Below are 23,921 nucleotides of genomic sequence, written 5' to 3'. Positions count from 1 at the left end.
GTCTCAAATCAAGGTAAGGTAGCTAGGTGTCTGTCGGTCACGAAATCAAAAAACGGTCATCAAAGTCAAGAAAAAGTAACGAAATTTAGCTTTTGGAAATGAAATGAAATCGCTGAGTTTTACGTCCCACGGTTATGCCGGTTAGGCTAAAGAAGACGATGATGGTGAGTAATGAATGAAATGAAGAAAGTGGGAGAGCCCCGAAAAAACCCACGCACACGGTGTTTGTCCACCACAAAGTTTACTTGGCGGGGACTGGGATCGAACTCGGGATCCCTAGCACCAGAGGTGAACGCTTTACCACTGAGCCACCGCGGCCCCTAAATTTAGCTTTTGGGTCACGATTTTTTTTTAAAATCTGTACAAATATAAGTATAGACTTGAAACTTTTGTTCTATAAAACGTCAAAATTTACCACCAAAAATGTCTATGGTTGGTTTTAGACGCTACGAAATCGCAAGAAAAGCACGCTTCTATCGTATGCATGAAAATTCAGTCCAATTCATACCCAAATTCGCTCTTGAGAATGTTAACGAAATTTTATGATTTGGAAAGAAAAGATCACGAAAAAGTCACGGAAATTTCATTTTGGAATTTTAGTACACACCCTGAGTAGGTCAACGTAAAGGAGAAAAAGAGTAAAATCGAATGTCTCTCGAAAGCCAAGTTACAATTACAAATATCAATATCCGAAAGTGTCTGAAATTTCTTTTCTCACTTAGGTATATTCATCTCACGTATAAAAAAAAAAAAAAAAAAAAAAAGAAAAATGAAAAAGGAAAAAATATGAAGGCCTTGAATGTAGACAAATTCACCAGTGTTTAGATGTTGTCTACAATGTACTAAGCAGAGTGGGTCGGTGGGCAGAATGGGTCATGGTGGGTAGTGCGTCGCAGTGCGTCACGTCCTGTTGTCCCAGAACCCATTGATCCACTCGCAAATTCTGACCCACGACCCAATGACCCATTCCACCTCTGGTACTGATATCTACAAAATCAGTATACATTATGCCCTATGAGTCAAAAGACCAGTCCATGTCTCGAATCGTGCTCGTTGTGTGTTAAAAGAATTTTCAGAGCACTACCTTCCCCATCCTCTATGTAATGGAAGTCTCCCCGGGGAAAATTTTCCGAAATTACTACAACCTGCCTACTATACATACGTGGTTGTACTAATAGGTCTAACCTAAAAAATGAACGAGCAAGCTTAACTTTTATTTGCCCAGAGTGTATTTATTTTAGTTACCGACTTTTGCTCCGACTGTACAATTTTATTCCTGTACTTTCAGACATTAGATCGTATTTAATGTTGGGTAAGCTTAAATTAATTTAAAAAAAAAAAAAAAATTGTATTCCTCCCGCTGCCCGCGCCCTTACATTTGGAGTAGAACTCCTGAACACGTGCATAAGCATGCAATGTTGTTGATTAGTCTTGGGACATTTCTGTGGAATAAAGAAATGAAGTTTCAGCAATACCAAACAGAGAACCCAGACATTTCAGGTTATGACATAAGTTTTAATCTGCTGACTAAACGCTATATTTTATTTAAACAAAACATCTATTTAAAGAAATCATATCGTGTGTGATTGTTTTATCACTCCGTTAAAAGAACGGGAGTGTGTGAGTGGTGTGGTAGTTCGTGATCCGTGATCTTAGAATGAAAGTTTTGTTTGCTTTATTATTGTTGTTCTTGGTTCGTGTGAAATCCGCGCCGTCAAGTGAAATCGATTTAAGTTCAGTGTTGGATAATGAAGATAACAATTCTCAAGACCTAGCGAGAAATCCAAGAGAGACTTCTGAGAAAGTGGTTACGGATGATCTACCCTTAGAAGAAACTTCAGATGATGTCGAAAGAAGTAAGAAATCAGTTCCTTATCCGTATGACTGTGATCAACATCCTTATCACCCCCCTCCACTGTATTACCCTCATTATTCACCTCCTTACTATGCTATAAAACACAAATATGCTCGTCCTCTTTACTATTCCTCATACCAAAAGCCACAAGTTTACCACAAAAAATACCCTTCGCATAAATACCAACATTATTACAAGCCATCGAAATATTATCCTCCAAAATATTCTTATCCCAAACCTCCATACACAAAACACCAATCCTATTACGCATACAGAACAGATTATACTAAAGCGAGAAACAAGCCTCAACAACAAGCTCGAAATTATCCTGAACCATACAAGAAGCCTGCTTACCCCAAACCCCAACCTTATGGGTACTCTCATTATGGATATTCTCATCACTCTATATACAGTGTTCCCCAATATTCCTACCATCCGCCAATGCCATATTACCACGATTCCAAATATCATTCTTATGACACCAAATATAACCCGTACAAGCATCCTTCAGCCATAAGCCTCACCTGCCTCATACATCCACATTATTATCGATCGGCTGAAGAAGAAGAGGACAAAGAAACAGCAAGAGACAGGACTCTAGAAATCCACGATAAAAGCAGTGAGGAAGTTTTCATGAACCACACTACCAGCACAGCTAAACCACCAACAACTAATGTAGTCCACACTCCAAACGATACGGTTTCTAACGTCCAGAACAATAACAATACCATGCCACAAAAGACAGAACTAAATATTACAGAGCATCCTACACCAAGAGCAGCAGATGAAGACGTCAATGTTGTACAAGACAACCAACCACAACAGAGCAGCGTTACTAACCAAGAACACGTTACTGTGAACATTCCACAACTACAAGACAACGCTCACACTATGCAACAAGACACAACACACACTTCAGAGCATGACAATGTGAATACCTCACAACCACAAACTAACATTCATAGTACACAACAGGATAACGTGAATACTCCACAACAGGATAGCATTCACACATCAGAGCATGAAACTGTGAATACTCCACAACCACAAACTAATGCTCATATTACACAACAAGATAATGTTAATACTCCACAACAGTCCAATAACCATACTTTACAGCATGAAAATGTGAATACTCTAGAACAAAACACTCATACTACACATCAAGATAATACTATTATTCCACAACAGAACAACACGCACATTTCACAACCGGATAACATGAACACTCCACAACAGGATAATGCTCATATTTCACAACAGAACAATGTCGATACCCCACAGGACAATGTTAATACTTTTCAACATAATAATATAAATACTCCACAAGATACTCTCACTACAAAACAGGACAACACAGCAATTCCACAACAGGATATTGGTCACACTTCAGAACAGGACAGTACTTCGCAACATGATAACACTCACACTTCACAACAGAACCATATCAATACTCCACAACATGACAACATTCATACTCCGGAACAAAACAATGTCAACACTCAACATGATACAACTCATACCCCACAACAAAACAATGTCAATACTCAACATGATACAACTCACACCCCACAACAAAACAATGTCAATACTCAACATGATACAACTCACACCCCACAACAGAATAATGTCAATACTCAACATGATACAACTCACACCCCACAACAAAACAATATCAATAATCCACAACAGGACAACACTCACACTGCACAAGAGAACAATGTGAATACTCAACAACAGAACACAAATACTCCGCCACAGGACAATTCTCACACTTCACAACACAACAATGTAAATATTGCACAAACACATGATAATGATCATGATGATGACAACCACACACACGAAACAGAAGAAATACATGACACAAATCCGTTTACTAAATTTCAAACCACCAATCAAAACAATTTATCAACCAATGACAAGGACCCAATCTCTGGTAAAAGTGCAACCACCTCATCAATGAAGCCGAACGAAAGATCATTTGCTACAATTCCACACTGCTTAAACCGACGGATGACATCGTATATGTTTCCGTGATTAACAAAAGTCACACAACCTTCTAGGTAAGTACTATATTTTATTTTTATTATTATTATTATTATTATTATTATTATTATTATTATTATTATTATTATTATTATTATTATTATTATATCTATAAATGATTTTTAACTTGCAGAATATAAAACAAAAGTTTAGAGTTGTTAATATTTCTAAGAATGTTTTTTTTTTTTTTTTTTAACTAACAGATAAGAAAAAGACCCAAGATTTTGAGAGATGTATTTTAATGTTAGCAGCATGATAAGACTATGATAAGTTCAGACCCGAAGACTCATTCGAAAATCCTTAGAACATATTTAACCATCCGTTTTTCAATATATTAGTGGTTCAATTGACGTGACAGAAACAAACTGAACCACTAATGTGAGATATTTTTACTTAACATACCGTATCTGATACGCATTATAAACTAGTTACGAAAATGTGTGTAAACAAATAAATCTTCAAATTTAACGTCCTCAGATTATGCCCTTCGGACTAAAGGAGACGAATAATTTATTAAAATTAATGATTAAAAAATAATCGAACGGCTTGATGGTAGAAGGCCATATCCCACAATTACAACTTCGTAATAATAATAATAATAATAATAATAATAATAAAGTTTTCAAGATAGGTAGCAATGTTTGATTCTACAATATTAGACAGTACATTAGACAAGATTTGGCATATTCCATAGCAAAGAAGTTCAAATCCGAGATCATAGAGGGGATCAGTTTTCATATAATCCACAAGAAACAATTTCTATGGAGGAGAGGGATGGGCTCCAGGCTCTTCAATTAATGTAAATAAACAATTATGCACTGAGGCTAAGAAAGGCGGTAATGATGGTGATAAGGAACGAAATGGTGAAATGAGGAAAGTGGGAGGAAATGAGAGAAACTCGAGAAAATTAATGCACATAGTATATCAACCACAAAATACAGACTTTTGCGAGCTGCGATCGAACCAGGGACCCCACGCACTAGAAGTGAGCGTTCTGCCACTCGTGGCACTACTTCAACTAATAGAATATAAGAATGTGGAAGGAAACAGAACCCCCCAGAAAGTGCACGACTACATTGTTTTCCATTATAAACTTACACGGTCTAGCGCCGCAGGTAATATATTAAACAAGGGCAATGTCCATAATTATTCCCATAGGAATACATACAGAACCGAATTTCGATTGTTCGTATCTTAGGAAATGAAATGAAACATTTCAGTTTAAAGTCCCACGTTATGCCCTTTTAGGGCAAGGGGAGATTGTCGATTAACGCAAGTGATGATGGAAGAATTGGTGGAATGAGAACGTAGGAAGAAACGGGAGTACCACGAGAAAACCCACGGATACGATGTTGTCTACCACAAACTTACTTGGCCGGGATCGAACCACAGATCCCACACATCAGAGGTAAGCGCTCTACCACTGAGCCACCGGGCCCCCTGTCCGAATCTTAGGATGAACTGGATGAATCAATCAACTCCGCCAATGATCTCGATTTCTAGCTTTTTGATCCTTTGTATCGTGATCAAAATTGATGGTGATCCATCAGATGGGCGGACAAAGTAAATATATAAATGGGTTTGGTAAACCAAACTCCTTAAAAACTGATAATTTCCCAGAGAAATACATGTAAACAAGTATGGATTCTCTAAATAAATGAAAACACTCCTTTATATCCGCCCCCAAACAATAAAACCTCATGGGATTTGATTAACTGGAGCATTAAGAGACTAACATCACTTTCAGCACCAAGAATATTTAAGACGCGAACCTCGTACATCCGAGCCACATGAGCTCCTACAGGGAATCGAATCCGGTCTTCCTCGCAAAAGGGTTATACATTAACCAGGACTCCAGGAGAGAGCTCAAGATCAGATTGATTAAACCTTGAAGAACAACCATATAACATATCATGAAAATAAGATAATTTTAAGATATATAACTTTTCTTTTTTAAAAGATGAAACGAATTTTATTCTAATTTCAAACGACAGGCGTACGCCTCAGTTACAAATAAGACACACACTAATCTGCTTCATAAAAATCGAAGATTTTGAAGGAAATTTGTTGGGAAACATTTCTTTTTGAAATGTTTGGATGGGAGCAAATTGTTGTACACCAATTGTTGTATTTTTTGTACACCAATTTCAATCCCAAACACTGGGAATAGTTGATAAACCTCAAATGAAATATATGCTACATTATATCTAAATCGAATGATTTTTCCGAAATTATCGTAAAAACTATGTTCTTATATTATTATGACAAAACATACAAGCTGACGACAATTTACTCCCTTATTCTTACCCAATTTCAACTGAAAATAAGAAATGATTGATGAACTCTTTAAGAAAATACACATTGCACTGCGTCAAAATCGATTTTTTTTTTTTTTTAAATGAAAGTTATAGCTAACAGGAAATGGTTTTACTATATTGATTTTATCCCCTTATTCAAGCTGATGAAAATTAAATGAAACGAAAATTTTGAGTTTTACGTTCCACGGTTATGCCGGTTAGGCTAAAGGAGACGGTGATGATGAGTGATGAATGAAATGGTGGAATGAAGAAAGTGGAAGGAAACGGGAGAACCTCGAGGAAACCCACGCACACGGTGTTTGTCCACTACAAAGTTCACTTGGCGGGGGCTGGGATCGAACCCGGAACCCCAAGTTATTCAAGCTGATTTCAACCCCTTATTCTTGACAGATTTTCATCTAAAAGGTAAATTTATTTCCTATACTTGAAAGAAAAACTCAAGTATTCTGAAAATCGTGGGCAGGGGTGAAATAAAATTTCCTGTTTTACGTCCAACGTTACGTCTTATAGGCTAAAGTAAAGGAGGCAGAATATTAATTAAAATGAATGATAACGAAAATAATGATGGGCTGATAATATGGGAGGAAACAACGAAGAACCAGAAAAAATCCTACAGACACAATGTCCACCACGAAGTCACAATGATCTGGGTTTAAATCAAAGACCTCTCGCACTCGAGGTGAGTGCTTAACCACTGAGCCACGTGACAAGTGAAAATCGGATACATTTTACAAAAGTATTATGGACCAGACAGAGAACCAAGTTCCAATAGAGTCGAACAGCAGAAGCTTGCTTATCCTCACTTCAATTACAATAATAAAAAGCAGGGAGCAAAGGAAAAAGGAATAAATTTTCCCTTTTACAATTTTTTTCCTTTCCTGGAATTCTTTCCATTTCGTGTGATAAAGACTTTCTTATTCTCATTTGTCTCTTGTTTCTCTTCTCTGTATTTTCCTTATTTTCTCCCTTCCTCTATCTTTATGTTCCATTATTTTCTCCCTTTCTCTATCCCTATTTTCCATTATTTTCTCCCTTCCTATTTCCCCCCTCTTTCTCTCTTTCCATTTTCAAAGTATAAGAAGGGAAAGAAACAAGAAGAAAAGGAAAATAAGCGAAAGTGACAAGGAAGGAAGATTTTTTCTAAACTCCTCTCCACATTTCTTTTCTTCCATTCGTTGTTTTATTGTATTGGTTGGTTGGTTAGTTAGTTTGAATTTAACGTCTTTCTTCAGTATCGAGGTTATACGAGAAGTGGACCTACAACAACGTGGGATACCGCTAGTAAGGAACCCGGATGTCTCACGCCGAAGGTGCATCTGTTTATCACAAAACAATAACTAAGTTATTCTTCTTATTAAATCTCATCATCATCATAGGCATTATGTCATTATTGGCAGGTCACATTCGCAATGGAGAAGTTTCCATGCTCCACGGTCTTCTGTTAACCTCTTCGTCTTCACGTTCGATTTTTCCATTAACTGACCCCTCCCTCTCTTTCCTGCCACCATACCCTCTAGCACTTCTCTTAGAATGCAGTTCCCTCTTGGCCAATGTCCCGAGTTTCTCTTCTTAACAATATCTAAAATTGTTTTCTCCCCCATCACTTCTAAAACCCTCTCATTCGTTTCCATTCGACTCAGCTAACACTCTCCATTCTTCTTCACGCCTACATTTCGAAAGCTGCCAGTCGTTTTCCATCATTTTTGCGTAATGTCCATGTTTCTGGCCCGTACATTACAACAGTCTACACGGAGCATTTCATGAGTCTTTTTCTCAACTCTTTATTCAAGGTCTCACAAAAATGTATTTTCTTCTTCCTAAAGGCTTCTTTCGCCATTCGTATCCTTGATTTTATTTCCCATTCACACTTCATATCATCACTAATAATACTACCCAGATATCGGAAACTAGTCAGACCTATTACTAAATCTAGAAGTACATAAATAGTACGATTTTGAACCTGTAAGGTTTTAACTACTTCGTTGGTTGGATATAATTTACCGTTCCTTATAGAGATGAGGCTATATGAGGCAAAGACCTACAGTTTAAGGCGGAATCCGAATCAGCTAATACGTTAAAATTTTAATGCTCTCTCGCTGGAATTAAATCCAGGTTCATGAGTACCACTAGACGAGCGAGAGATGGGGCTAAGTGATCTGTCTAGTCTAGTAGTTCCCAACCCACAGTACCCTACCTTCCACTTACAGGTATTTGTATACTGAGTGTACCAGCCAAAAATTTTGGAACTACAGTTTTCTTTCCTTTTACTAGCCACCGCACTAGCTAAAGAAAGAAGAAAATAAATCATCTTTTGTTTGAAAGAGGGATGGAAACTGTAATTATGTATTCTTTGTACAGTTCTTTGTAAAGAGATTTTAGGATTTCATGTTGAGTAGTTTTGCTTAGCAATAACTCAGCTACTTTAAAAAATTTAAAGAAAATAGCGATTTTGGACGTGTTACTTTGGAAGTCACCGCCTTGGACTGCACACAGCTAGTTTGGACAAAAATTAGTACATCTGCCCTTTATAATGGTGGTCTCCCTAGTTCGGTTTCCGTTCCGATTTCACTGTCTGAGATAGCATCGATCAACATTACCCCTGATTATGTTGAGTCTACTACATTATTATCAATGAGAAGCTCTTTTTTTAATTTTTGTTTATTTATTTACTTTCTGATAGTAGTTCCTTGAAAAGTAGATACATTAAATGTTAGAATTCGAATAATCCTATATGTTTGAATTATAGAACGAAATATTCGTTTTTCGTGAATTATTTCAATATAATTTTAACATTACTAGAAACTACATCTATTTTCTCGCTACCTGCTTCCGTTAACAAATTACACTCAACAGGAGAAAGGAAGTCATAGAATTTCTATAACCACTTCCACTGGCTTAAAAAAGTATTTGCTGATTCATTTCCCTTACACTGCATTCAACACACACGCTCAGGAAATGTGCCACAGTTACAGAACGGATTAGCTACGCTTTTTAAAAATCAATACTGGCATTGAACCATGTTCTGTTTCTTTCTTCCTTCCTTTTTCCTTTTTTTTAAAAAATATTTCACTGTACTTGTTCTTTTTGACCAAGCTTGTATGCGATTACAGCTAGTTACGAAACAGTAAATGAACACCAATGAAATAGTTCTCGTAAGTAAGTAGTGCGAGTGATTTTGTAAAAGTGGTCCCTGGTTCAATTCCCTATGGGATTACTCATATCGAATAAAACCAGTGTACTTATTTGGATGCCACTTGAAACAGTAGTTCCACCTCTCATATAGTCTCTGTGCTGAATAGGAGAAAACCTCGAATCAACCAACCATATCCTACCAATGGAGCTCATTCGAGGGTTTAGTGGTAGTGTGATCATTTTAAAGGTTAAGGGTCCCTGATTTGACTCCAGATCAAGTGACTTTGTAGTAATCTCCTATTTCCTCATATATATTCATTATATTAATTCCTATTTGCACTTTTCATCCGTCTCCTTTAGCGATGAGCGCAAGAGTCTTGGTCTTGCAGTTTTTGCAAGAGTCTTGCATGCAAGACCAAGACCAAGACCAAGACCAAGACCAGGAATCCCGATGCAAGACCAAGACCAAGACCAAGGGGTGCAAGACCAAGACCAAGACCAAGACCATACCTGCAAGACCAAGACCAAGACCAAGACTCTTGCGCAAGAGTCTTGCACAAGTACCAACACTACTTGAATTTTTTATAGAATGTAAAAAGGGGAAAAATCATTACATCTTTCACGTGAACTTCTGGGCTCCAGTAAAAATACCGCCGGAGTGAATGTGTTCCCAGTAGTTTATGCAATCCATGTGAGTCGATCTGCTCCTGTAACATATAGCTACAGTATGTCGTTTTTTGAATCGGTTGTTCACGAGACGTCCGACAGCATAATTCTATGAATTGTTACAAGCTATAATAACTTCAGTGTCTGATTTACTTTGGTCATCATTTGATCATTCACGACGGCCCATGATTGGATTTTGGGAAATCATATAAAGAATAGTTGTGTCCATAAGAAGTGGATAAGCAAAAATAAACTAGAGCATGTTATAGACACGGTAGCTCAGTGGCAGAGCGTTCACCTCTGGTACATGGGGCCCTGGTTCGATCGCAGCTTGCGCTATGTGAGCTTTTTTGGTGAACAAACACCCTGTGCGTGGGTTTTCCCGTTTCCTCGTACTTTCTTCATTCCACCATTTCTCATCATCACTGTTTCCCTTAGCCTCAGTGTTATAATCGTGGGACGTTAAAGTAGATATTTAATTTCATTTCAAAAACATATGAATGGTGTTCTTCTTCCAAAACTAACGGGAAATGTAGCATTGAACATCGGCAATTCCGTACACCATAGGTGCCGACTACATGGGTATGGCCTTGGCTCTAAGGTTCAAGCATCCGTTGGAAATGTTTAATGTGTACTTATAAAATTAATATTGAAATTACATTTTCATGACATTGACAAAAACTTAGCGCATGTGACCGCAAGTTTGACTTCATAGGTGGATGCTTATACGTTGAATAATTGTTTATCAATATAACTTATAGCCCCCTTAGGTATACGGCATATCTAGGATTCAACGATATAACATTGTACAACAATAAATAATCTATATTCACAACTGAGAGTGATTTCGTACTTATTTCAAATAACTTGAAGTTTGATGCCGTTGTTATGTATTTCTAATGTAGGTCAAAAGTATTTATATAAATTGAGTATATATATATATAAAGACAGACAGTTGAGTCGTTTTCAGTTTTCACTCAAATTATTCTAAAATATTGGGGCCGCGGTGGCTCAGTGGTAAAGCGTTCAGCTCTGGTGTTTGGTGTCCCGCGTTCGATCCCAGCCCCCGCCAAGTGAACTTTGTGGTGGACTACACCTGAGCGTGGGTTTCCTCGGGGTTCTCCCGTTTCCTCCCACTTTCTTCTTTCCACCATTTTCATTCATTTTTCATCATCACCGTCTCCTTTAGCCTAGCCGGCATAATCGTAGGACGTAAAACTCACAAATTTAATTTCATTTCATATTCTAAAATATTAAGAGGTTTAATTATTATTATTTTAATTTGTTCTCTCTTTTTGGTCAATATTGCAAAACATATCATCTTCGTCATAATAATAGCTATTCTGCCATTATTGGCAGGTCACTTGCTGCAGCTGAGAAGCTTCGATGACTGTGGTCCTCAGCTAGTCTCTTCGTCTTAACGTAGCAATTTTCTGTCTTAATATCTTTCTTCAACTACAATCTCCTTCGCCCCCTCCCTCTAGCACGTCCCTCATAATACAGTTCCTCCTCAGCCAATGTCCTCCTCTTCATTACATCTAAAATTCTTCTTTTCTCCCCTACTGCTACTGTTTCTAAAACCTTCGCATTCGTTTTCCGTTCAACCCAGCTGATTCTCTCCTTTTTTCTCCATGCCCACATTTCGAAAGTCTAACTGTTTCATCGTTTTTGCGTATGTTCTTATTTCTGCCCCATACAGTACATATTAGAATCAGTAAAACAAAATTTCAATATTTAATTGGTAGTTTGTTCAATACAAAGATGAGCTAATCGTGGTAGGAAAGAAAAAAATCTGACGCCTTTAGAGTGTAAAAATAATTTTGCAATTTATGGTATTTCAGTAATCTGTGCCGTCTTGGTTTTCTTTCATGCGTCTCACTGTCAGGGATAGCCTCCCCAGTTTGGGAACCAGTGGAGTATTGGATCTGTTAAAACATATAAAAATATTACGAAATGTTGTGATTTATCTTATAAGTAGTGAAGCGTGATCACCTATTGAAAAAAAAAGTAAAGGTCATCACCTATGTTGTACAGTATCATCATACTTACACGAAGGTAAAATAGGCCCTATATTACATTTAGAAACATACATTGTATTTCTCTCATTATTGACGCAATGTAGGATTTATTATCCCTTATATCCAGAGTAAAATATACTTATGAAAATCATAGTTTTCTTAAAAGCAAAACTTGCAAGACTCTTGCAAGCAAGACCAAGACTGGGTGTGCAAGACCAAGACCAAGACCAAGACTAGGTGTGCAAGACCAAGACCAAGACCAAGACCGAGGGTTCCACTGCAAGACCAAGACCAAGACCGCATGTGCAAGACCAAGACCAAGACCAAGACCACCCGGGTCTTGGTCTTGGTCTTGCATTTGCTCATCACTAGTCTCCTTCAGCCTAGAGAGTACAATATCGAAAAGTTAAAAAAATTAAGCTATCTATACTTTCATACATTAAGACTTAGGGTTTTTATTATGTACTAGCTAAACCTGCGCTCTCTACACAGCGCATCATTCGCATATGAGCATAAATATCCTTCTCATTCCTCACATCTGTACATGTCCCTTTACAGACACAAGTGAAAACAATCTTGATTTTAAAAAAATCGGCAAGGCGTATCATAAAGTAGACCTCAATATTTCGCACCGTTTGCAAGATTTGAACTTACTTCCGGTTGGAGTTTCTAATTCATGCTTGACTAGTGTTTTTTCTTCTTCCATGCAGTATGTAATAAGCAAATACATTACATACGCAATTAATTATAATCGCAGTTATATATGGTGTTCATTGGGAAAATCACTCTAAAAATAAAGATTCATCTTACTGGTTAAACTGGAGAAATGGTTATAGTTCCTTTTTCATTATTATTTGGCCATGAAATAAATGCCTGAGGCATATGCAACCCCTATATACAAGAGCGTGGTGTTGGAACGTATAACGCGTAGGATATGGTGCTTTAGTTTTTTTTTTTTTTAATTTCAACGCTTCCATGCGTGCCCTAAAAAATGTAATAAAGAAATAACGGCCATGTTTTTAAAATATTCAATTAGAACTGGACAATCTACGCAAAATTTCCAATCGATCAGTGAAAACGTCATCTTTTTAGAGCCTGTAGTTTCCGAGATCTCATTGTCGAAAGGATTGGCCACAAACATATAAATTTCCACAACATACAGTTTAAAGGAACTCGGAAGATGGAAGCACAATTCATATGCATTGATTTTAGAGAAGGCTTATTAAAATACAAAGGCTTTGAACAACAATTTTATATCATAAACTTTATGAAAAAGATCTAGTTAACTGATATATTTAAAGTACTCGTACCTAAAATGTTTGTCTCTGTTAAACGTGAAATCACACATAACCGTAAATGAGAGATTTGAAAGCCATAGTTATACGTTGGAACTCGGGCGCTTTTAATTGCTATTGTAGCATTTTAATAGATAGATAGGCCCTGCATTTTAAAACATAATTTGAAAAATAAATTGGAAAAACTGACAAGAATTTGGACTTTTCTTGGTTATAGTAACACTAACAAAAACAGTTTTAAAGCATCTTGGTATATCTTATTTTATGATAAAGCACTCATTTTGATCTTTTGTTTTAACATGAATAATAAATTTTCATTATAATTTATGTAAGGAGAATGACATGAAAACAAGGAGTACAGTTTTTGTCCCATCCACGCTCATATCGGTTGAAGGTTTTCCCTTATATAAATTAGATTAAACAAAAAGTGGTTCTTAGCACTAGAAATCATACTGTGCTGACATTTTCAAGAATGAATAAAAATGTTTTAATTTATTTTATGGTTTTCAAAACAAAACAACTTGAAATATTGTCCTACATATTGTTGAGGAGTGGGATAAGAAACTTCAAACTATGTTAAACTAAGCAATCCAACTTCTTTCGAATATTTAAAGTAGATAGTTGAATTGGAATTGAGCGTCCTTTTCAACACCGGGACTATATGAGATGTGGAGCTCCAGTTTAAAGTAGAATCCAAACCACGGCAATGCGTTCAAAATTTTTTAGGCCCCCCACCGGGAATTGAACTCTGGACCCCATGCACCCACGGCGTGAGCCCTAGTCACCAGATTAGCGGAGAAACTAACATTTTGAAATAAAACATTGTAGTATTTACTTAAAAATAGCGCGCAGTTAAACAAAAGTACAAGAATCTGGTATCTTCATTATTGGTTTTGTGTGGTGTGAGTTCAGCGTCTCTTTCAGCAGCGACGCCATGACATGTACACCTACAGCTTAATATTGGATCCGAACCTCATGAGTTCCTATCGGATCGGGAAAAAAAAAATAAATACGCCAACTAAGATGCGTACTACTACAAGATGTAAACTGTATGATCCAGTGCGTGAATTGATTTTATATTTTTTCCAGAGGGGAGGAGTGAATTTTATCATATACACACTCAGACATCACACAAATATCATATACTCTAATACAAGCAATTCTAGCTTGCTAGTATACTTTATCTAAAACATGGCTTAACATTTTATGTAATCGTCTGAAACCCGACTCCATACAGGAAAAAGTGATATTACGGATGTTTATTGTCAGTGGCATATTAGAAAACAAATCGAAAGTGCTTCTCTAGTTCACCTACACAAAATAAAATTTGTTCCCGGTTTCTATTCTTATAGTGACTTGAAAAAATCATACAGAGAAGAAAACAGTTATCCCTGCAAGGAATGAAAACTCTCTTCTCCAGAAGGGATACATTTTTGTCAGGAAGGGAAATCTCTGGCACCGCACATTGGTATGCATTGAATGATACATTTCGTTGTGTAGAGCTGACTTTTAACATATATTAAAAAAAATAATAAATGAAATTGATTCTTGTAAAGATGTAATGGGTAAAGTGTATTAGTATACCACAATAATGGAACGGGTAGTATAGTCGGATTATAGTTATAGTCTATTGCCTGTTACATGGAGATCATTACCCAAATGATCCATGACATGTCATTCAGATGTGACAGACAGTAGAATAGAAGAGATTGAATAAAAATAATAAGAAGAATGCATAATGTAATTAATTAATATTCAGAAAGAAGCATACAATAACTATAAAAGCATGTAAATTGCTAATAAATAATTTTGACTTGTCATATTATACCATACATTAGTTATACTTTTTCTGAGTTTATACTTAATGTTCTGACGACAGCTACTCAGAGACTTCATGTCGAAGCGAATCCGAAATGGTGGAGGCTGAATGAATGGTCGTTGAATGATTCCGAATGAATGATTCCTTAGTTTATAAAATCTATCTTTTTATACTCGTAAATGTCCTTGTTTGTCACAACTAGTTGGCACTATATTTTTGAATCTTAGACCAGTCAAATAATATTTTCTGATAAATATTATTGTTATGTGTACAAATATAAAGTGTTGATTATTTTTGTTTTTCTGTTTAGTTTCGGAAGATCCGTGTATTTGTCCACCAGATATTTTGTTTTTAACTTTTCTTGCAAACAATAGATCAGGTCACAGATGCACATATCGAGGTCAGCTAGGTGTTACGTTATAGCTTGTTGTGGGAAAGTTTATTCTTAGCCTCAGGTTTACTTATTTTTGGATACTTTGACTATTCTCTCACCTTCCGTGTACCAAATATTCGCACTGAAAAATATTATTTTAATTGTCCATTTTGTTCCATGTTAATAAAAAAACTTAATGCACTATTAAGTAATAAATTCATTTATTATATGATACTTTAGACTCGAGTTGCACGATTAAACCTGGTAACAAATAATGTACGGAAATGTGTATAACACAATATGAAACATTTCTGATGCACCCAATAAACAGTATGCAATATGTTGTAGGGCCCTATGAAATAAATCGTTCTAATGGCCATAGTGCCTCAGTTGTAGAGCACACACTTCTGGTGCGTGGGTTTTCTCACGGTTCTCCAGTTTCCTTCCATTTCGTCATTCATCACCATCCCTTAGCCCCGGCGTATAAACGTGGGACGTTAAAAAAAACAGCATTCCTAATATTACACGTATTCCAATGAATTTTTATATGTCAAGTGAACATGTTTAGAGTTTCACTGCTTGATTTTACTCACAGATTAACGCGGTACTGCGTGGAGTAACACAGTGTGTTCTGTATGCACTATGACAATATCCTACTTCAGTAAAACGTCTTAATGGAATAGCTTGTTACCATGATTTACTTCTATTATATCAGGTTTCTGCTTAATGAAGCTAAATAATACTATTTAGAAATACTAGTACAATGATTAATTTCACTGTAAACTTGTTCCTTCTCTCTTCGGGACAGTAAAGGTAGATTGTCACGCTACATGAATCTTGTAGCTGTCATAAATAAATTAAAAAAAAAAAGAAAAAAAACTTGCAACACGATCTTTCTATTTACTATTTAGACATTACAACTTCCTGAAAGCAAGAAAAGTATCTCCACCCATGCAGCACTGCACTCTTGTGGGCAAATAGTGAACCTCCTCACTAAAAACGTGTATTTTGGCGCATTTTCCCTCCCTGTCTAAAAGAATCCGTTGTTGCGGAAGTGGCGAAACTGGTTTTTGCTTTATATCAGAGGGAAGGCGATAGCAGGTAGCAAGCAAGACGTCCCAGAAAGTTGCACATGGTTCAACTCCTTGCAAGATGGAAAAAAATGTTGTATGTCCCTTTCAAGACTATGTTTACGAGGAGAAATATAGTAGGGTTGCGTTTTTTTTTTTTTTTTTTTTTTTTTTTTATGACAGCTACAAGATTCATGTAACGTGACAACCAGTCATAAGACTTAAGGATGATGTCAATTCGGAGGGATGAGAAAATAGTCTATATCTGAAAAGAAAGTTTCGAGGAAACTATTCGGAATAAAGTAGTACGTAAATGGAAAATATCACGTAATTGGGGTTGCCCACAAGACAAGACAAGACAGAATTTTTATAAATACCTAACATTTTCTAACCAGAGCAATAGACTTATTTATTAAAACTAAAATAAAGTGTTAAGTTTCAACAACTTAATAATGTCTTCCTCAGACAATCTGCGTGAGTGTCTGAGGAAGATAATGTTAAGTTGTTGAAATTGTTAACTCTTTATTTTAGTTTTAATAAGTGCATTGCTGTGGTTAGATCCAGAGTCGAAACAAACACACTTTCCAAGACAAGACATTACTTTCACGACACCTTTTCGAGACGAGACAGCTTCAATTCTTGTTTCATAGACAATCTTATACATAATGGAGAAGAGACTTTTGAGTATGCCACAAAGATAGGAGACTTATATAAAGAACCCTGTTAAGAGGCACCACTTCGATGACAAATGTTAAAGAAAGAACATTTATGAAATGTTACATGTTCTACGAGGGCTACTTTTTTCAACCTCCGCTAAGCCACTAGAAGAGAACAACGTGATTTGACGAAATGGGGACAAGAGAAAGCTGTTCATTGGACGTCATTCACACAAACAGACTCTGCTCCTCAATTGTCAAATAGTAAGCTTTAAAACATATCGAGTACAATTGAAGCGCCCGCAAAGTGTAATTCGATTTATCCAAGTGTTGATCTTAATATTTCTGGGAACTCAGTTCAGAAATCGTCTACGTTTTCCACGAAATACATGATTTACGTGTTCAACAAGTCGTATACCGTCAGATTTCCAATCTTGGTGACCCTTGTCGTGTATATTGACAAGTCCTTACAATTATTTGCAGTATTCCTGCACATAATCATTACTTACAAAGTTCAAGCCACATCTTTTTCTTACTCGACGATGAACTGCAGCTGTATTTTTCCCTTCTGCCTGGAGAAATCGAATTACATCGCATAGTTCACACTTGGTGGGCGCTTCGATTGCACTCGATATTTTCACGCTCGTTACTCCACAATAATTGTAAAACAGAGTCTGTCTATTGGAATGTGTGGGAGGGATGTAAAATGTCTTACCCCTTTTATCATCTCACGTAGTTCTCATTTGGTGGCTTAACGGAGGTTGAAAAATAGTCGTTCTTTGTTTAACTACTATCACTAAAAATATTTCCGTATCACGTCACACACTGATCCTTGTTTGATGCCAGCTTTCTCCAAAGTATTAAGGAAATGGGGAGCAAAAACAATAATAATAATTCCCCTGTCCAATTAGTACATGCTAGACTTTTGCTTCTGCAGCAATCAACCTTAGGGTTTCCTAAGCCAGTGATATGAGATCGTTACAAAATATTTAATTCAGTATATCAACCAATCATTTAAAAGCTCTGAACAAAAAAGAGTAATACACAAGTTCCTTGCTTTCGAGCATTACAGAATATATTTTTATATTCAATGTATTCTTTGCTGTACATGGATATATATACTGTACATCCATTAAGTCCGTTGCCACCCAGTGTATCTTCGAATCGACTGTGAATATGAAAAAACGCAAAAGCACGTCCATCATTATTTTAAGGGGCTTAAATTTTGAGCTATAAAAGGTCCACCCCAGACATCCCGATATAGGGGTACGTGGGGTCAACTTGAAAATTTAAAATGGCAAAGGGGATCGAGTAATATATCATTGGAAAGGACTCGAGAAGAGAAATATTTTCTTAGATCCCTATGTTGACCCCATCCAAAATGGCCGGGATTCACATTTCGTGTCCATAAAGTCTCTTGCCACCCCGTGTATCTTCGAATCGACTGTGAACATGAGAAAATGCAAAAAACACGTCCATCATTATTTTAAGAGGCTTAAATTTTGAGCTATAAAAGACCCACCCCAGACACCCCGATATAGGGGTACGTGGGGTCAACTTGAAAATTTTAAATGGCAAAGAAGGACTCGACAAGAGAAATATTTTGCCGAAAGTTTCAAGTCCCTATGTTGACCCCATCCAAAATGGCGGGGGTTCACATTTCATGTCCATAAAGTCCGCTGCCACCCCGTGTATCTTCGAAACAACTGAGAATATGAGAAAATGCAAAAACACGACCGTTCGTACCCCTACCTGGGGTGGTCCTTTTATAGCTCAAAATTCAAGCCCCTTAAAATAATTATGGACGTGTTTCTGCGTTTTCTCATATTCCTAGTCAATTCGAAGATAAACTGGGTGGCAACGGACTTTATGGACACTCTGTATATATATATATATATATATATATATAGAAAGAGAGAGAGAGAGAGAGAGAACCAATGCATTCACATATATATATGGTTATAAAAATAATGGAAACACCTGTAGTTTCCAACTCGTAGGCGTATGACATGCTAACACTGAGGATGAATGTGCAGCGCGTGACCGCTGTTAGTGTTGTTAGGTGATCAGCTGAGTATGTTAGGCACAAAAGCGTGAGCTGGAGGGAGCAGACGATGTTGATGTAAAATAGGACTCCCCTCTGAGTTTTAAAGTGGTCAGATTGTGGGCATGCTGTTGTGCACCTAAGGTGTGCAAAGTGTTCGGTATCCCGCGAGAAACAGTGTTCAGGGCTTCGAGAACTCAGGGCAAAACAACACTGACAAACGTACTTGAACAAAAGAAAAGTCTTAGTGGCAGGGAAGTACTGAGCATTGAAGATGATTATCAAGGTGGTCGAGCGAATGCGGGAAAAGTGAGTGCGGAATCAAATCAACAGTTGGAAATGCTTAAACTCAGTCCGACGGCAGTTGCATAACCTGAATACCGGTCGGTCTGCAATTTCCGCTGATCACTGCTAACTACGCCTGAGCGGCAAGAAAATGGTGCCAACATCATGCAAAGTGGACCACCGATGTCTGAAAATGAGTAATAAAACGCGGAAACGCCCGACGAATACTATTTTACACCTTATTTCTAACAAGAGATTGTGTTTATGTATACAAACGCCCACAGAAGCTTAAGCTTTGAAGTCTCTCTTCCCTACCTAGCGGCGGTTCTATGATGCTGTAGGCCCTATTTCCTGGTATTCCACGAGGTCTATGATTACGTACATAGGACATACTGCTAGCAGTAATTATCTGGAATTTTAGGTGACCACGTGCACCCCACGGTCTGGATGTTCTTTTCGGCCACTGCTGATTTTATGAACATCGGGATGAACAACAACCCGGTCTGTTCAATCCCCATACCTCAACATTACTGTACACCTATTGTCAATTCTGGAACAAATATTCTCCTATCTTCGCTGACGGAACTTAGTGCTGCACTGCATGAGGAATGGTTCGATATTACTCTGGAAGAGCCACTTATGACTTGTATGCGTCCATTTCACGACCAAACAGAGCTGTTCTAGAGACTAACAGTGGTCCCGTTATTTCTTCCGGGGTTTTCAGTCATTTTGGTAATGATTTCGTTGCTTCTTCTGCGTTTCTATTATTTTGATAACAATAGGTATACATATTCTTTCGCCTCCTAATCCTCATATAATTTCTTTCTTTTCTTTTCTTCAGAACATGAAGCATGACTACAGAAGAAGAAAGAGATGTCAATCCAACTGAAGATGATGATGATGGTATGATATGGAAAAAAAGAGAAAATTGCACAACTTAATCGAAACAAATGAAATGAGGATCTACGATTGAATAAACTACATCGACTTCGTCTGTATGAGTAGAAACTAGTAAAAAATCACAATATTATCCATAACATGAACTTTTTGTTTGTATTTACGTTAGATCGAAAATGCACGGACGAAGGTAATGAGAAGTTCAAATACGTAAATACAGTTTTTGATTTGAAGTAGGTAAAGACTTTTTGTTTTATCCTATGTCTTATAAATATTTCGTTTGGAGAAAACTGCAGTTTATAACATACGAATAACAACATAAACTAAATACTTGGATATTATAGCTATTGCTTCGTTCATATACTCAACAACTTATAATGCTGAAAATTCGAAGGTAAATTTACTTTTCATTAGTTCGAATTATAATCCTTGTTTTCTAGGTGGTTCTAGGTGTACTGTTCTGTATGCATCCCATTACCGATAGCAATTTCGAGACAGATGTCGAGAAAAGTTGTCGAGTTCATGCATGAAACCATAAAACTGTGAGTAAATGTAAATAATTCTAATTTACTTGGAGTCGAAAAGTAAATAGTTATTTCTAGCAGCGACTTGAAGTCTAAGTTTTATTATTTTCAAGTTTTGTTGTAATTTTTTATGCTTAGACCCATATATGGTTCTCCTCACCAAAAACAGTAATTTTAGTAAGAAGTACCGTATTAATATCAAGAAATGTTCACATTTACAAGACACAAACAATGTGTAAAATTGGGAACCAGATAGTGACATCTCCACTTGTAATATAGAGAATTTGAAGGGAATGTTCGCTTCTATGCTTGAAATGTCCATATTTTAATACCTCGGTGAAGCAGCTGCCTACACGAAATCAGAGCACCTTATACTAGACAATATTAATTGACATCTGCAAATAAATATCAAATATAGCAAACCCACGTTACTCAATTCTTGTACATGAGGTATGAGTAACCCTAATCATAATCAATATATTCCTTGCCTACGAGTACATACTTGTGAACCCCAGGTGAAAAAAATGGCCACCCTACGCCTGCTGTACTGGCTTAGTGGTTTTAATAATTACGTTTGGCACGTGGGCTGGAACCAATCTGGGTAGAAAATTTTGATAAAACATGCAAGCAGGAAATAGCATTGAATTTATGAGACTTCTACAGTTGATAAACGTGAAGCAATACAAAAGCTAGACAATAATATATTTCTCTCTATTTTGGGTGGAGATGCCCCACTCTGGCACTCAACTCTTTATAGTTTTTTATGAACTTTATACTTTCATATTTAAAAGTACAAAGTTAACACAAACTTCATATGTATTTGGTATGATTTATTAAGAAATATTGTACAAGAACTTTGTTAATAAATATTTCATTATGTACTTCACTGAAAAATTAGTAAAATTTTTAAACCTGGATATCTGTTTCTGACCCCATACCTCTATATTGTACTTTCGTTTTCTGGAACCAAAGCAAATTCTTAGCATGCATTATACTGTGAGCCCAAATCTTCTATCTTGCACACTTCTTCTAAGATAACATTAGATATTTTTTTAAAGCTATTTTCATAGATTATTCTCGAATAGACAGTATGTGTTCAACTTTGAGGGTTTTTACTGTATTATCATTTTATATTTTGAACTGTACTTGTTTATTTTGATGGAAATAATACTGAAATAATTTTAAAAGCTTTGAATTTTGTAAATCTACTGCTTTTCCAAATTTCTGTACTCATTCTCTAAGGAGACAGATTTATACTAATGTAAGGAATGAAATGTAAGATTTTATTTTTAAAAAATTATCTTTGTGTTTGAACACTTCAACAGATATTCTCACTTTGTTTGATGCGGAAAACCCCCATTCGATTCCGAGCAAAACATACGAAGTTTGTATCTCACGTAAAACTTAATTCCACGTATTTTACGCTTAATGTAGCAATAAACTCCAGGTCTTTAACCAACCGTTTACTAGGTAATGTTTCTTCTTTCGACCAGCTGTTCTACTTACAGAAAAAAAAAAAAAAACTCAAGTGCCCACATTTACTAGAAAGATAACTGCATCACTATGTAATATCAACCATTTTCTAAAGAAAAATCCATAACAACATTGTAATTTTTATTCTATTGCGAACTGGTTCTCACGTAAAATTTATTTAACATAGTCTTCAAGAAAATGTCTGTGATAAAAATAATTTCCGCTATTCAATCCACTGATATATTACGATATTAGGTATTTAGCTGCTGATGTTCCAAAGAGAATAACGAAATAACTTACTTTTGCTTAGACGACGCGTGAGAGCTAAATAATTGAAATATGAATTCCAATGAAATTTTTATTTTAATAGCTTATGATTAGCCATTTAGGCTAGAGACAGGCGATCGAAGAAGAGACCGTTCGTTTTAGAGACGAAAGATATACCACTGAACGCTACCCCCATTTGAAACATTCTTGGACAAATCCTGACAAGATTATATTATATACTGAATAAGGTTTTTACCTTTTCCTTAAACCAGTGCTTTATAGCAACAGTTCAATTTTCATATTATTTTAATGCTTTTATCAAATTTAAACTATATTATAACGTTTTTGTAGATACTAATAAATATACAGCAAAACTCCACACTTTAGGCATGGCTTTATGGCTGAGACAATGAATTGTAAAAAAAGATACATTCTGATTACAGTACAATATGTTTCGGATTTCTTTTTAAAAGTTTAGACTAAAATAGCTTCTTATATGCTTGAAATGACGTTCTATATTTTCCGACAGCGTAACATCAACCTGTTCTCCTCTCAGGATCTCACTGAAAAACAGAATGCAAAAACAGTTCCTCTGAACAATGTGAAGGACAGAGATTGTGTTTCTTTGTCCAATCTTCCAGAAGAAGGCTTCTTGACTCGCCATGAAGTGACAAACACCAGAAAAGTAAATCCACACAAAACGGAAATATCGCCAAGACTTTATACGGTCGAAAGGAACTGAATACAAATAAGTCCACGTGAAAGTGAAGGGTTTTTAAACTGTAAACTTCTGGAATACATAAGCTTTTGCTGTTCCACCACCGAAAAGATGTTATACAAGTTGTGAAAAAAAAAAAAAAAAACTATGGAAGTGCGTCGATTGGGAAATATGAAGGAACAAATTTTACAAGTAGTATATGCATAGAGTGTGTCATCGTTAGGATAAATATTAACAACGATCTGATAGTTAATACTGGATTTTCTGCATATACAGCGCATAAATAAATAACTTTTTCCAGCAAAATTGTTAATTATTATTTTATAGCACCGTACGACTCATACTTTTTATTTTAGCGTCACAAAATATCGATATTTTGGATTTTCTCGAAAACTACACATAGAAGTCAACTCCTAAGCATGTTATTTTCTACATTTCAATGTAATCTATAGACTCATATAA

The 23,921-nt window shown here is 36.3% G+C and overlaps 2 protein-coding genes across 7 annotated transcripts in view; one reads left to right on the top strand and one right to left on the bottom strand.

The window, feature by feature from the left end:
• Positions 1-23,921, bottom strand: part of Srrm234 (Serine-arginine repetitive matrix 2/3/4) — a 391,760-nt gene that overhangs the window by 219,514 nt on the left and 148,325 nt on the right. The window lies entirely within an intron of this gene.
• Positions 1,613-22,004, top strand: LOC145694494 (uncharacterized). The gene is made up of 2 exons (XM_081770798.1): positions 1,613-3,921; positions 20,422-22,004. Exon 1 carries the CDS (start codon positions 1,658-1,660, stop codon positions 3,893-3,895), a length of 2,238 nt encoding a protein of 745 aa, XP_081626924.1. The 5' UTR covers positions 1,613-1,657; the 3' UTR covers positions 3,896-3,921; positions 20,422-22,004.

Source organism: Thermobia domestica, chromosome 9, assembly GCF_964235325.1.
Source record: "Thermobia domestica chromosome 9, izTheDome1.hap1.1, whole genome shotgun sequence".
In the NCBI taxonomy this organism is placed as follows: Eukaryota; Metazoa; Arthropoda; class Insecta; order Zygentoma; family Lepismatidae; genus Thermobia; species Thermobia domestica.
Note: the sequence above shows the minus strand (reverse complement) of the source record. Positions and strands in the feature narration are given on the sequence as shown.